At 40.2% G+C, this 12,631-nt stretch overlaps 1 protein-coding gene across 1 annotated transcript in view; it reads right to left on the reverse strand.

Moving 5' to 3' along the window:
• TTN (titin) overlaps positions 1–12,631 on the reverse strand; it is a 380,526-nt gene that overhangs the window by 263,993 nt on the left and 103,902 nt on the right. The window contains exons 51-74 of the mRNA XM_086956205.1: positions 12,317–12,598; positions 11,942–12,220; positions 11,568–11,846; positions 11,189–11,467; positions 10,780–11,067; positions 10,403–10,681; positions 10,028–10,309; positions 9,657–9,935; positions 9,230–9,508; positions 8,847–9,125; positions 8,447–8,734; positions 7,935–8,213; positions 7,429–7,710; positions 6,412–6,690; positions 6,010–6,291; positions 5,603–5,881; positions 5,214–5,501; positions 4,503–4,781; positions 4,123–4,401; positions 3,742–4,020; positions 3,342–3,629; positions 2,501–2,788; positions 1,635–1,916; positions 102–380 (exon numbers count right to left, since the gene is read on the reverse strand). Of these exons, the coding sequence (XP_086812331.1) occupies positions 102–380; positions 1,635–1,916; positions 2,501–2,788; positions 3,342–3,629; positions 3,742–4,020; positions 4,123–4,401; positions 4,503–4,781; positions 5,214–5,501; positions 5,603–5,881; positions 6,010–6,291; positions 6,412–6,690; positions 7,429–7,710; positions 7,935–8,213; positions 8,447–8,734; positions 8,847–9,125; positions 9,230–9,508; positions 9,657–9,935; positions 10,028–10,309; positions 10,403–10,681; positions 10,780–11,067; positions 11,189–11,467; positions 11,568–11,846; positions 11,942–12,220; positions 12,317–12,598 (6,756 nt within the window). The remainder of the gene's footprint in view (positions 1–101; positions 381–1,634; positions 1,917–2,500; positions 2,789–3,341; positions 3,630–3,741; positions 4,021–4,122; positions 4,402–4,502; positions 4,782–5,213; positions 5,502–5,602; positions 5,882–6,009; positions 6,292–6,411; positions 6,691–7,428; positions 7,711–7,934; positions 8,214–8,446; positions 8,735–8,846; positions 9,126–9,229; positions 9,509–9,656; positions 9,936–10,027; positions 10,310–10,402; positions 10,682–10,779; positions 11,068–11,188; positions 11,468–11,567; positions 11,847–11,941; positions 12,221–12,316; positions 12,599–12,631) is intronic.

The raw sequence follows: 12,631 nt of genomic DNA on the forward strand, positions 1-12,631 counted from the left end.
ATATAACTAGAGTAAGTATGCAAGTTTGCACAAGAGGGTTGCATAAGAATAAAATGCACATAGTAGAGCTGAACTTACTGTAAGCAAGAAGGCATACAAACCTTTAAATTTAATGGCACAAACACAATTATCACTTCCCACTTCATTGACTGCCTTGCACTGGTATTCGCCAATGTCTGAAGATTCAATGTTAAGAATGTGGACGCTTGCAAGGGAGTCTTTGGAGGTGACTTTGAACTTCTTACTGCTTCGAATTTGCCTCCTGTCCTTATACCAAGCAACTTCAAATGGTGGTGTTCCCAAAAGTTCACATTCAAAGCTCACATCAACGCCTTTAAGTACCTCTACAGGGCTAGGTTTCTTGCTAAAGACAGGTGGTTCTACAAAAAACAAAAAAGATTTATTTGCGTGTACTTAAAAGAGAAATTGCACACAGGCTCATTAGTAAAGAAGATATTTAAACTATTGGCCTTTATTATCATGGTTTATCATAAGAACAGCATGGGAGCACAACAGGACCATCATTTTAAGGCACTCCTAGTGTTTTAGATGATAAAGCCTCTGAACCTAAATCTACCCTTCCTGACAGAAAAACGCCTGATGCTCACGCAGTCAACATTACCGCAATAATACATATCTGAGGAGACATATTTTAATTTTTCATAATTCCATGCTATTATCTAATAGTTTTGAATAACCCCTCAATTTGATCAAGAAAGCAGTGGCGTCTTCACTCCTTGGTGTGAGAGCCATATTAATTGCGATATTGAGCACCTCATTTCAACCCACTTTAAAACTAGTTTGTTCAATGTCCACATTTATCCCAAAGCCTTGAAACTATTACTTCCTGGTTAAGCCCCTCTCTTTTTCCAGATTATTTAATAATTTTGTAAACAATATCACATCAATGTATGCGAATGGTGGCTTCCCAAAATCTCTCACCCTGCTCTCTTTATCACAGTGGAATAGGCTGAGCTGGAAAGGAGTCTGGAGGAGGAGAAAGAAGGACCCTTTCATTGAGTCTATAAGTGGAATGTTCTAGAAAGGATTGCCATACAAGAACTTTCTGAATACAGAAAGCAGTGAAAGACGTCGTGTTTTGCGAATAGATCATGCCCATTTCTAACTTCGAGAGGTACAACAACAACCCCCTCCCCAGAAAAATAAAACATCTAAATATATATATATACTGTTTATATAACTGCTTCATGGATCACAGCTCTCACTCCAATGTGAGCAATATAGGTGACGGGGTATTAGGCTTTGCAATACAGTTACTGGGCCACCCATTAAATTAGATCAAGGGAGAAGTACATTAGCCTTTGTGACCACAAGTTCTGTTGAACTATGTGATCTTTGTACAATCTCTGATGGTCCACTAAATCAGAGCAGCCTGAAACATTCTGAATTTCATACCCAAAGAAGCATTCTTGCGATTTATGTTCCATGGAGTGGTAAACGTCTGCCACAGTAAGGCTGCAAAATCAATGTTTCAATGTCATTCTATATTTTGCTCTCGGATTTTACTTAGCAGGGCTACTGGACATCCTTTCCTAAGCTTAAAAGAGACTATGTCAAGCGACACCTGGTGCGATACATATAGCAAAGTAGCAAAAAAGTTCGTTATTTTTAACCTTTTACTGTGATGACGGTGCTGCAACTTGTGCTCCCAGCATCGTTGTGAGCTTCGCACGTGTAGTCCCCACTGTCCTCAATACTGGCATCAGTAATTTCAAGAACAGCCACTGAATCCAAGAATGTTATGTTGTACTTCCCACTGGCTTGGATTTCACTCTCGTTTTTGTACCATGTCACCTTTATTTCAGGAGATCCACTTATTTTGCATTCAAGCTGAATGGAGTCACTCTGCTTTGCGACTTTTGTTGGTTCAAACTTCTTAACAAACTTTGGAGGTTCTGAGAAACCAAAGAAAACAAATGATTACAGAGCCAAGTCACTGATTCCAAATAAAGAAAAAGATGCATAAATACTAGTATTTGTTATGTTGTCGCAAGAATGAGCACTGACCACAAATTGTGGAAGTACAGTAGAAGGCTCATAGATAAGATTATGGCCTGATCTGTACTTTAATATCTTGAATTGTTGCTTTAGCATGACAAATGTTGGTTACACTGAATATGCTGCTGTAAACCTCACTCTAACTGATACCAATCTGCAACTTTGTTTACTTGAACATTGAAGAACCACAGACCACAAAGAGGAAACACCATTCAGTCATTAATCATTTCCTGCAAAAACTAAAGAAAAAGACGTATAAAAAGGAAAAGTGAACAGTACACCTACAACAACAACCATATTTAAGCACATTTTTAAGTAGAAGGGTTTTACATGTCAAGAATATGCATGTAAAGGCAGAACATAAACACATTTTTTGTCTTAAACAAGACATTTTCCGAGACTATTCAAAATATCATATTTTTATATAGTGTTAAGGTTTTACAAACAACACAAATATAAAAGACCTAGAAAGAACCAGTACCTTTTACAAAAAGTTCAGCTGAACAAGAGGCTTTGCCAACATCGTTGCTCGCTTGACATGAGTATTGCCCTGAATCTCCTTTGCCTACTTTAAATATTTTCAAATGTGCAGTGTTGACTAAGTGGGTGATGGAATAGTTTCCTCCGCTTCGGATTTCTTTGTTATCTTTCACCCACAAAACTTTAATTGGCTGTGTTCCGGTAACTTGGCACTCAAAATCAGCACTCTGTCCAATAGCTGTGCTAACCGGCACCAGTTTTCTATCAAAGAATGGAGGTCTCTTGGGTTCTGGAAATTGAAATTACACATATTATAGTTTACAGTTCTGTTACTTAACATTGAAGGTAAGAAGTTGCTAATGTTAGTGATTACTTGCTGCAAAATGGCCGGTTTTTAGTTGTCAAATATCAATTCAACTGGCAGCTTCCTCAATGCTAAAGACATTCAAGAAATATGCAGCAAACCAATACTGAAAGATAAGTTTGATTTTATACATGCTTTAACTGCCATATGCACACATGGTGTGCATTATTTGGCATCAAGTACCGCATTCAACATCATATACTCAAGAACATTCCGCAACTAAACCCAACCCTCCAAGAGAACCATAAGATGGGTGAAATATAAGAGTGTTCATGGAAGCATTGCAAAACATAACAGTTACAATTTGAGAGGATGAAATAGAAAATACATTGCCATCCAGGGTGAAAAAAGAGAAAGAGAAGATTTACCTAGTTTGCAAATATCAAGAAGTACAGTTTGATCTGTGATAAGCCATTCTTAGCCGAGAATCTTAGTAAAGCATATTTTCTAAAAGAGAGCAAAACATAATTAAACACACCTGTCAGTGTGAGCCTGGCACTTGAAGAAGCAGTTCCAATGGGGTTTGTTGCTGTGCAAAAATATTGTCCAGCATGATCTTTCTCCGCTCCCAAAATCTGAAGAGTTGCTATATTATCAATAAATGATGTCTGTAAGTTATAATCATCTGCCAAAATAGAACCATCTTTATACCAAGAAACGTCAATGGGTTCTGAGCCATTGATACGGCATTCAAATTTAACAGGTAGCCCCAGAGTCTCTTGAATGTCCTTCAATTTTCTAGAAAAGGTGGGTGGAAGTTGACGCTCTGTAAAGAAAATAGCATTAAGAATATATTTTAATGTTAATAAAATGTGAATAAAGAAGGGCAAAAACCCTAAAGGGGAGAGGGGGGGATTGTGAAGGAAGTGGTACATCACCTTGCACACTGAGCGTGGTTTTTGTAGAGGCTGCTCCTACATTGTTTTCAGCTTTGCAAGTATACTCGCCACAGTCATTTTTGTCCACTCTGCTGAACATTAGGGTGGCCACATTATTTGCAAAGTATAGTTTATAGCCAGGAGCGGACCGCAGTTTTGTATCTCCCTTGTACCAAGATACTTTAATCTCCGGTGTGCCTCCTATTTCACATTGCAAGGATATAGAATCTCCAACAGTAACTTGCACAGGTTCCAAATGGGTAATAAAGTAAGGTGGTTCTACAGCAGAAACAATGAAAATAAGTAAAAATACAGATCACACTTTACATGGTCCATGCTTATAAGAATTAGGTGCTAGGAGGTAATCTGAGGAACACAAACCTAATATTGACACAAGAGCTTGGCAAGAATCCCTTCCAGCCTCGTTCTCCACACTACAAGTGTATTCTCCATCCTCCTCCTTTGAACTATTCATCACTTCCAGTATGCAAGATTTTTCAGTGGTGGTGATTGTACATTTTTCGGACTGGCGTATCTCAACTCCATCCTTTTCCCATGTAACGGAAATAGGGGATGTGCCGGTATAAGTACATTCAAGAACAAGGGAGGTGCTGGTCTCGACGCTGCAGTCATTCAGTTTCTTCACAAATGCTGCAGGTTCTGGTAAGCAATAATAAAGTGCAGTAATGAGCATATCTACCATCCAAAATAGATAAATACTATTGTGAGTGCTAGGCTAGAAAAGTACCAAATGAACAAACCTTTCACAAACAGGCGTGTAGTACAAGAATCTTTGCCGGCGTCATTGTGCACCATGCATGTGTAATCGCCACTTTGAGTTGGATCTACATTGTACAACTCCAGCATGGCAATTGAATCTTTTAATATGATGTTGCATCCTTCTCCTGATAGTAGTTCCGAACTTCCTCTAAACCAATTTACTTTGAAGGGAGGAGTACCCCTAATGATGCTTGTAAAAATTATATCCATGCCAGGTAAGGCATGTGCAGGTTCAGGGGTCTTCACGAAGGATGGAGGCTCTAAACAAAGATAAGACAAAGGATACAGCATGTGTACAGTTCAGCCATTGACTCTAAAGAGGGGCTAATATACCAATTTAGGCAATGTTTTGAACAGTTAGGGTTGTTAAATGCCTGCCTGCTGGAGTGTCACTATAAGAAAGAAGTACGTACATTCTAGGTTGTGAAATTAATTATAAGACTGGCAAAAACACTATAAAATTAATTTGTATATTAGCTTTCGAGATTGCATATGCGCCTTCTTCAGGTTATCCTAAGACGGATCCCTGTGTGTTCATTAAAGGTAATTTGCTAATAAATGTTTTAATGTATGTTTGTTAGTCAACTCAATATCAATATTTACAAAAGCAAGAAAAGCTGAAGAAAGTTAGCAGCTTTTGAAGAAAGGTATTGAACCCCATTATTCCAGCACTAAACCCAACATGTACCGACCTTGAACAGTCAGTGCTGCACCGCATTCATCACTTCCTGCTACATTGGTAGCTTTACAGGTGTAGTTGCCGACATCAAGTGACTCAAGTGTGTTGATTTTCAGAACACAGACATTGTCTGTACTCGAAACTTCATATTTAGCTCCACTTGAAATCAGGTGACGATCTTGATACCAGGATATGGAAAAAGGTGGTGACCCAGACACTTTACACTCCATCAGGACAGAGGAGCCTAACACACCATAGGTTTCTTTGAGTTTTTTCGTGAAAGATGGGGGTATGATTCGATCTATATAGGAAAATGCAATAAAGTATAGTTTACAGAATGAAATAATGAGTTTGATGCTTAATGTACTTTGTAAATTACAAAATTAATGTATCCCAACTAACCTAGCACATCTACTGAGGCTGTGCAGCTGCTTTTTCCGACATTGTTTTGTACCACAAAGGTATATTCTCCACTGTCTGCATGGCCAGCAGACACAATTCTAATAGAAGCCACGTTGTGAATGAAACTAATTTTGTATTTTTGGTTACTGGTAAGTTCCTTCCCATCCTTAAACCAGCTAGTTGAAAGTTCTGGTGTTCCAGTCACTGTGCATTCCAAGCTACATGTGTCTCCTGCAGTAACTCTGATATATTCTGGTTTTTCTACAATTGTTGCAGGTTCTAAAAAGGAAGAGAGATCGCAGTCATTTACACATTAGCTCGTGACTATACGTAACATACCATTACAAGATGCAATGCCTAAAAGAACTCAAGAAGAAATCAATGTTTCCTATCCAAGATTCCATTACCTAAAACGGTCACTGTTGTTATGCATTCCCGCATTCCAGCTTCATTTGTGATTTGACAGGTATACTTTCCAGCATTTTCTGGACCTGCTTTTACGATAAGCAACGTGGCAATCGTGCCCACATAGGATATCCTTATATTTTCACTTTCTCTGATAATGTCTTCTTTGCCTTTGAGCCATGTTACAGAAATGGGCTGTGAGCCTTCAATTGTTGCCTGCAACTCAACGGGTTCGCCAGCAGTGACAGTGATGCTGTCCACTTTCTTCACAAATCGAGGTGGTTCTGAGCAAAGAAATATGCAACTGCTGTTAAGAATTGCATGCTCTTTTAAGAAATCAACACTGTACATGTTGTTTAAGACATTACTTATAGTTGCCATGCAAACAGAGATATAATACTTGCCTTTCAACTTTATTGTGCAGATACAAGTGTCGCTTCCAACCTCATTGGTTGCCTTACACTGGTATTCACCAATCTCGGATGCTTCAACATTAAGAATGTGAACACTTGCAAGGGTGTTTTTAGAGGTAACTTTGTATTTTTTGCTGCTACGGATTTGTCTCCTGTCTTTGTACCAGGTCACATCAAAAGGTGGAGTTCCTGAAAGTTCACATTCAAGACTAACATCCACTCCTTTAAGTATTTGTGCAGGACTTGGTATCCGGCTGAAGACAGGAGGATCTATAAAGAAAGCCGTTTGAGCAAAAATGAATGGAATGAAGACATAGATATCCCTCTTACAAGGTTAGTTGTGGCATGAAGACCCACCCTCCCCACAACAAGAAATGTCAATTGAGTCACGTGCACTTCCATCAGCAGACACTATGAATCGAACCTAGGCATGTTATACGTGAACAAGTTTTCGACGTTGGATATTAAGCACCCACGGTCGGAATGTGACATCATCAAACTGTGATGCATTGTTGCTGTGGCACATACATCACACATGCATTAGCTCAACTTGATAAGAAAGTTTTTGATATGGATCATATACAAATGTCTTGTAAACCAGCTCTTTTAAGAATGTATCAATACATATGAAAGTGTAGAATAGACACCAAAATTATAAGCGAAGCAACAAGTTATTTTTCTGCCAAACTCATGTTTGAAGTCTAACTACTGTGGTGCAAATGCTGACTGGGCTATACAGTAGGTGGCTTTTACCTGAAAAACATATGTATACATGGTAAGTGGGAAATGTCACTATCAAGTGGCACAGAGTACATCAGCAGAGGAGATACAGATTGATGTTAGAATGGAGGTGTGTATATACAGCCATATAGCTATAGGCTATTGTAAAAAGGTATACCCCCTTTAAGAATAGACACTACCAGGATATATAGAACATTATATACCCTTTTAAGAATAGACTTAATCGTGAGTACTTAAAACAGAACACTAAGTTCTATGGAAGCTGACCTTTTACTGTGACCTTTATACTGGAGCTTGCACTCCCAGCATCATTGTGGGCTTCACACGTGTAGTCTCCAGTGTCTTCGATGCTGAGGGCCTCCATTTCCAGGACTGCCACGGAATCAACAAAAGACATCATGTACTTCTCACTCTGTTTGAGCACGTTGTCATTCTTGTACCAAACAACCTTGATTTCCGGAGAGCCACTTATTTTACATTCAAAGCGAGCTGGTGTGCCCTGTTTCGCTACTTTCAGTGGCTCTAATTTCTTAAGAAATTTGGGAGGTTCTGAAAGCCAAGAGAATAAACAAGAGGAGAATGGAGAAAAAAATGAGTTTAGATATCAGATAGCATTTTGCATACCAAAAGAGTAAAGCATAGGGGAATGTGGTGGGTGAACTCCAGATCATCACAAGAAGAAGACAAACTATACAAACAGACAATCTCGCACACACGTCCACTCCAAATCAGAAGAGTAAAGAAGGCAGAATTCAAGAATAAGATTCCCGCACCTGTTATGACCAACATTGCCGAACAAGAATCGCTACCAACGTCATTGGTAACTTGGCAGGTATACTGTCCAGCCCTCGCGATATCCACTGTGAATAGATTTAAGAACACTATTGACCCTTCGACACCAAAAAAGCATTTAGCTCCAGCGGAAAGTTCCAAGTCTTCTTTAAACCACTTCACGTTGAAGGGTGGTGTTCCTCTGAGTTCAGCTTTAAAGTCCACTAAAGAATCCGGTATCCCCTTTTGGTTTTCAAGTTTCTCTGCGAAGCTCGGTGGTTCTGTGGTATTCAAGAAAAACCCTTGAATTAAATTGCTTGCTTATGAACGGCGAAAGAATTGCTTCAATACAAGATTAAAAGAAATAACAGCATAAAATCATCAAAGAGCTAAAGAAAAATTTCATCAGAAGATGGAATACCATGTTAGTCGTATGTAGGCATCTATTTTTGCTCATAAGTTAGGTTTATCAAAGTTAGCTAATAAAACCATGGAAGTATAAAGAATGGCAAACCTTTGACAGTTAAGGCTGCACTGCATTCATCGCTTCCTGCTACGTTTGTGGCTTTGCAGGTGTAGTTTGCTGTGTCAGTCAGTTCTAAATGAGAAATCATCAATGATATTGTGTTCTCGTGGCAAAGTAGCTTGTATTTTGAACTTTCAGTTATCTGGCTTCCATCCTTGTACCAAATAGCGCTAATGGGCATTGAGCCAGATACTTTGCATTCCATGTGAGCAGAGGATCCTAGAACTTTATCCAGTTTCATTATCTTTTTGGTGAACGAAGGAGGGATCGCTTGATCTGCTCAAAAAATAGTAAAAAATGCGTTATAGCATTTTCCTTTATTTCAGTATTAAATCAAATATACTACTCTTTGAGTATTGTAAAATAACACATTTTCAAAAATACAAACCTAGAACTGTCAACAGAGATTTACAGCTACTGCTTCCAAATTCATTTTCCACTTTAACTGTGTATTCTCCTTCGTCCTCTTTCATCACTGACTGGATCCTGAATCTGGCAACATTGTCTTCAAAGCTAATTGTATAGTATCTACTTGGCATGAGCTGACGGCCATCTTTGTACCACTTCACTTGAAGCTCTGGTGTCCCAGCCACAGTGCACTCCAGGGTCACTGGGTCCCTCTCAGTCACATCAACTGACTTGGTTCTGTCTATGATTTTAGCAGGTTCTGTGTAAGAATTGGAATAAAGAAGTTTAGGTCTAATACACTAGCATTGTATTTGGTTATCAAGACTAGCCTATCTTAAGTATGACAAAGGCTTGCTCACAAACCTTGGACTTGAAGTGAGGCAAAACACTTTTCTGTGCCTGCATCATTCACAGCCTGACACGTGTATCTCCCAGAATGGCTCCTTTCCACTGTGAATATTGTCAGTGTAGCAACATTGTTCTCAAAGCTCAGGCTCACATTATCCCCTTCGTCCACCACTCGCCCATCTTTTATCCAGGACACAGACAGGGGAGAAGAACCGGTCACAGTGCACTGGAAAATGGCAGAGCTTTCCAGCACGGTGGACACATTTTCTATCTTCTGTACAAATGATGGGGGCTCTGTACATCAGCAATGGAATGTAAAAGAGAAATCAAGGTTTTAATTGGTGAGCTCTGAAGAGGTCCTTTTTTAATGAGATAGACTTTTATTAGGATTAGGTTTAGGGTTAAGATTAGTTCACATTCATTTACTCTTGTACTAACTAACCTTTCAAGCGAACGGGTGCTGTGCAGGAACAGCTGCCTGCAGGATTTGAAACAATACACAAGTACTCCCCAGCATCTGAGGCATCACACTTTAGTATGTTGATTGTAAATACGGAGTCCTTCTGGGTGATGGCATATTTTTTGCTACTTCGAATCTCCTTATTATTCCTTAGCCAAGCTACGTCAAAAGGCGGGGTGCCAGTCACCTCACAATCCAGAGTCACGTCGTAGAACTTAACTACTTCTGCTGGCTGGAGTTCCCTTGTAAAGATGGGAGGGTCTAGAAGCCAAGGGGATCATACGTTTTAGCAAACAATTATGGAGTAAAAGCAAAACTCACTGTCTCAAGAGATTAGTGCAATAAGTACAAACCTTTCACTTGCATATCGATGCTGCAACTCTCACTACCAGCTTCGTTCGAAGCTTCGCAGACGTAAGTGCCACTGTCTCCAATATCCAAACGAATAATCTCAAGGGTGGCACAATCGTCAAAGAAAGACATGGCATACTTATTACTTCCCACAATTTCATTCCCATCCATGTACCACGTTGACTTGATTGGGGGTGTGCCCGCTACCTGGCATTCAAAAGATGTATGTTCACCCTTTTTCAGCAACATTACAGGGCTAGGCTTCTTGACAAATCGAGGGGGTTCTAAATACGAAAAAGTTAATATTAGTTATTGGGACATATACTGAAAAAAACTTAAGAAAATGTTGAAGAATGACAGTGGTATGATATGCCCACCTTTCACAAAGAGAGTCACTTTGCACATTACTGTGCCAACGTCATTGGTGGCCTGGCAGGTGTAGCTTCCTGAATCCGCCACCTTGGTGGAAAGAAGCTCTAGGATACTTGAAGACTCATCCTTCCAAACTGATCGAGATGCCCCCGATAGGAGCTCCTTGCTATCCTTAAACCACTTTATCACCATAGGACTGGTTCCGCCCATTAGGGCTTTAAAGTGAACTCTAGCCCCAGGTATGGCATCTTGTGACAGTGGCTCTTCAACAAAGTATGGGGGTTCTGCAATATGCAAAGAGACAGGGACATAGGTTTTAGACTTAAAGATACCCAAGTGAGCAGACTTACTTATGCAGGAGAAGAAGGACAGAAGTCCAAACCTTTGACTGTCAAGTATCCGCTGCACTGACTGCTCCCCGCTTTGTTCGCTGCAGCGCACGTGTAAGATCCGCTGTCCGCGGCTTCCAGTTGATTGATTTCCAAAAACGCAATGTTTTCATGGAAAGAGTATTTGTGCTTCTCGCTTGAGACAATCTCCTGGCCATCCTTTTGCCACTTTACTGTAATTGGGTGTGTTCCGGATACTATGCACTCAAGGTGGACGAAGGAACCCTTGACGCTGTCCATTTTCCTTAACTTTTTTGTGAAGGAGGGAGGTATTATTAGATCTAAATAACACAAGAGTGAAAATAGGCTAGTTAGGTGGAAGAAATGTAGTGTGTAAGGTTACCTTCAGAAAAGCATACAGAAGACTGCAAGGATTGTGCTACTGTGGGTGCGCATACTGACCTAGCACACTGATTGTGGCGCTACAGCTGCTTCTGCCAACATCATTCTGCACTTCGAATGTGTAATCTCCGCTATCCCTCTTTTCCGTTGAGAGTATCTTAAGGACTGATGCCCGGTCCGTGGTATTAATTTTATATTTTGGGCCGAATGCTATTTCTTTTGCGCCCCTCAACCACTTTGCAGTTATGTCTTTAGACCCAGAGAATCTACACTGCAGGGTAGCCGGGTCACCCTCTGTGACGTCTATGGACACAGGCTTCTCGATGATAGTGGCTGGCTCTGTAGTAAAAATGGGAAGATAGTGTTAAAGATGTTTGCAAATTTTGGGCAAAGTGGGAAAAAAAACCTGTAATACCCTTTGCATTCTGTGCCAACCAACCTTTCACTGAGAGCGTGGCAGAGCACCTCTGTGTTCCTGCGTCATTTTTAGCCTGACAGGAAAACTTGCCACCATTCTGAGCTTCAACTGAGCTAATTGAGAGTGTGGCCACATTGTTCTGGAATACAGCTTTTATGTTATCGTCTTCCATGACCTCCTCGTTGTCTTTCAACCAGACTACGGAGATTGGTTGGGAACCTTTCACAATACACTGGAATGCCACGGTTCCTCCTATCAGGGAGCTAAGATTCTCAATTTTCCTGACGAACGATGGAGGTTCTAGCAAAAAATAAATATACAATTGGTATTAGTTTTAGCCAAAATAGTTTGATTAAAATATTCGAATATATAAAAGAGAATCTAAGCGTGCTAACCTTTTAACGTGACTCCAGAACTGCACATGCAGCTTCCAACCTCATTGTAGGCCCTGCATTCATATTCCCCAATATCAGAGGAGTCAAACCTTATGATATTTAGTTTCACTAAAGCATCTTCCATGATTGTTTTGTACTTTCGGCTGCTTCGAATAGGTCTGTTGTCTTTAAACCACGAAATATCAAATGGAGGTGTCCCCAGTAGCTGGCTCTCCAAAACAACCTCAGTGTCTCTGAGGACTTCAACGGGGTCGAACTTTATGCTAAAAGACGGTGGCTCTGTGGTGCAAAAGAAGGGGCTCCTGTAATTAACATGCAACTAAACTTCTTCAAGACATTGGACTTTAAGAAAGAAAGGGCACACATCACACAAACCTTTCACTGTGACAATGCTACTGCAGGAGTCTGTGCCGGCTTCGTTCTGTGCCTCACAGCTGTATTCACCACTGTCTCCCACACTGCAATCCTTCACTAGCAGCACTGCCTCCGAGTTCAGAAAAGATATTCTATGTTTTACACTCTCTTTAATGGGCCTATCATCCTTAGACCAGCTTATCTTAATTACAGGCGTGCCAACAACTTTGCATCTCAGCTCTAAAGAATCGCCCGTTTTTAGCAGTTGCAAAGGCTCCATTTTCTCTGTGAAGGTTGCAGGTTCTAGGGAAGGAAGAAAGTTATTAAGACAAAGTA

The sequence above is a fragment of the Lissotriton vulgaris genome, chromosome 2_1 (assembly GCF_964263255.1).
Source record: "Lissotriton vulgaris chromosome 2_1, aLisVul1.2, whole genome shotgun sequence".
In the NCBI taxonomy this organism is placed as follows: domain Eukaryota; kingdom Metazoa; phylum Chordata; class Amphibia; order Caudata; family Salamandridae; genus Lissotriton; species Lissotriton vulgaris.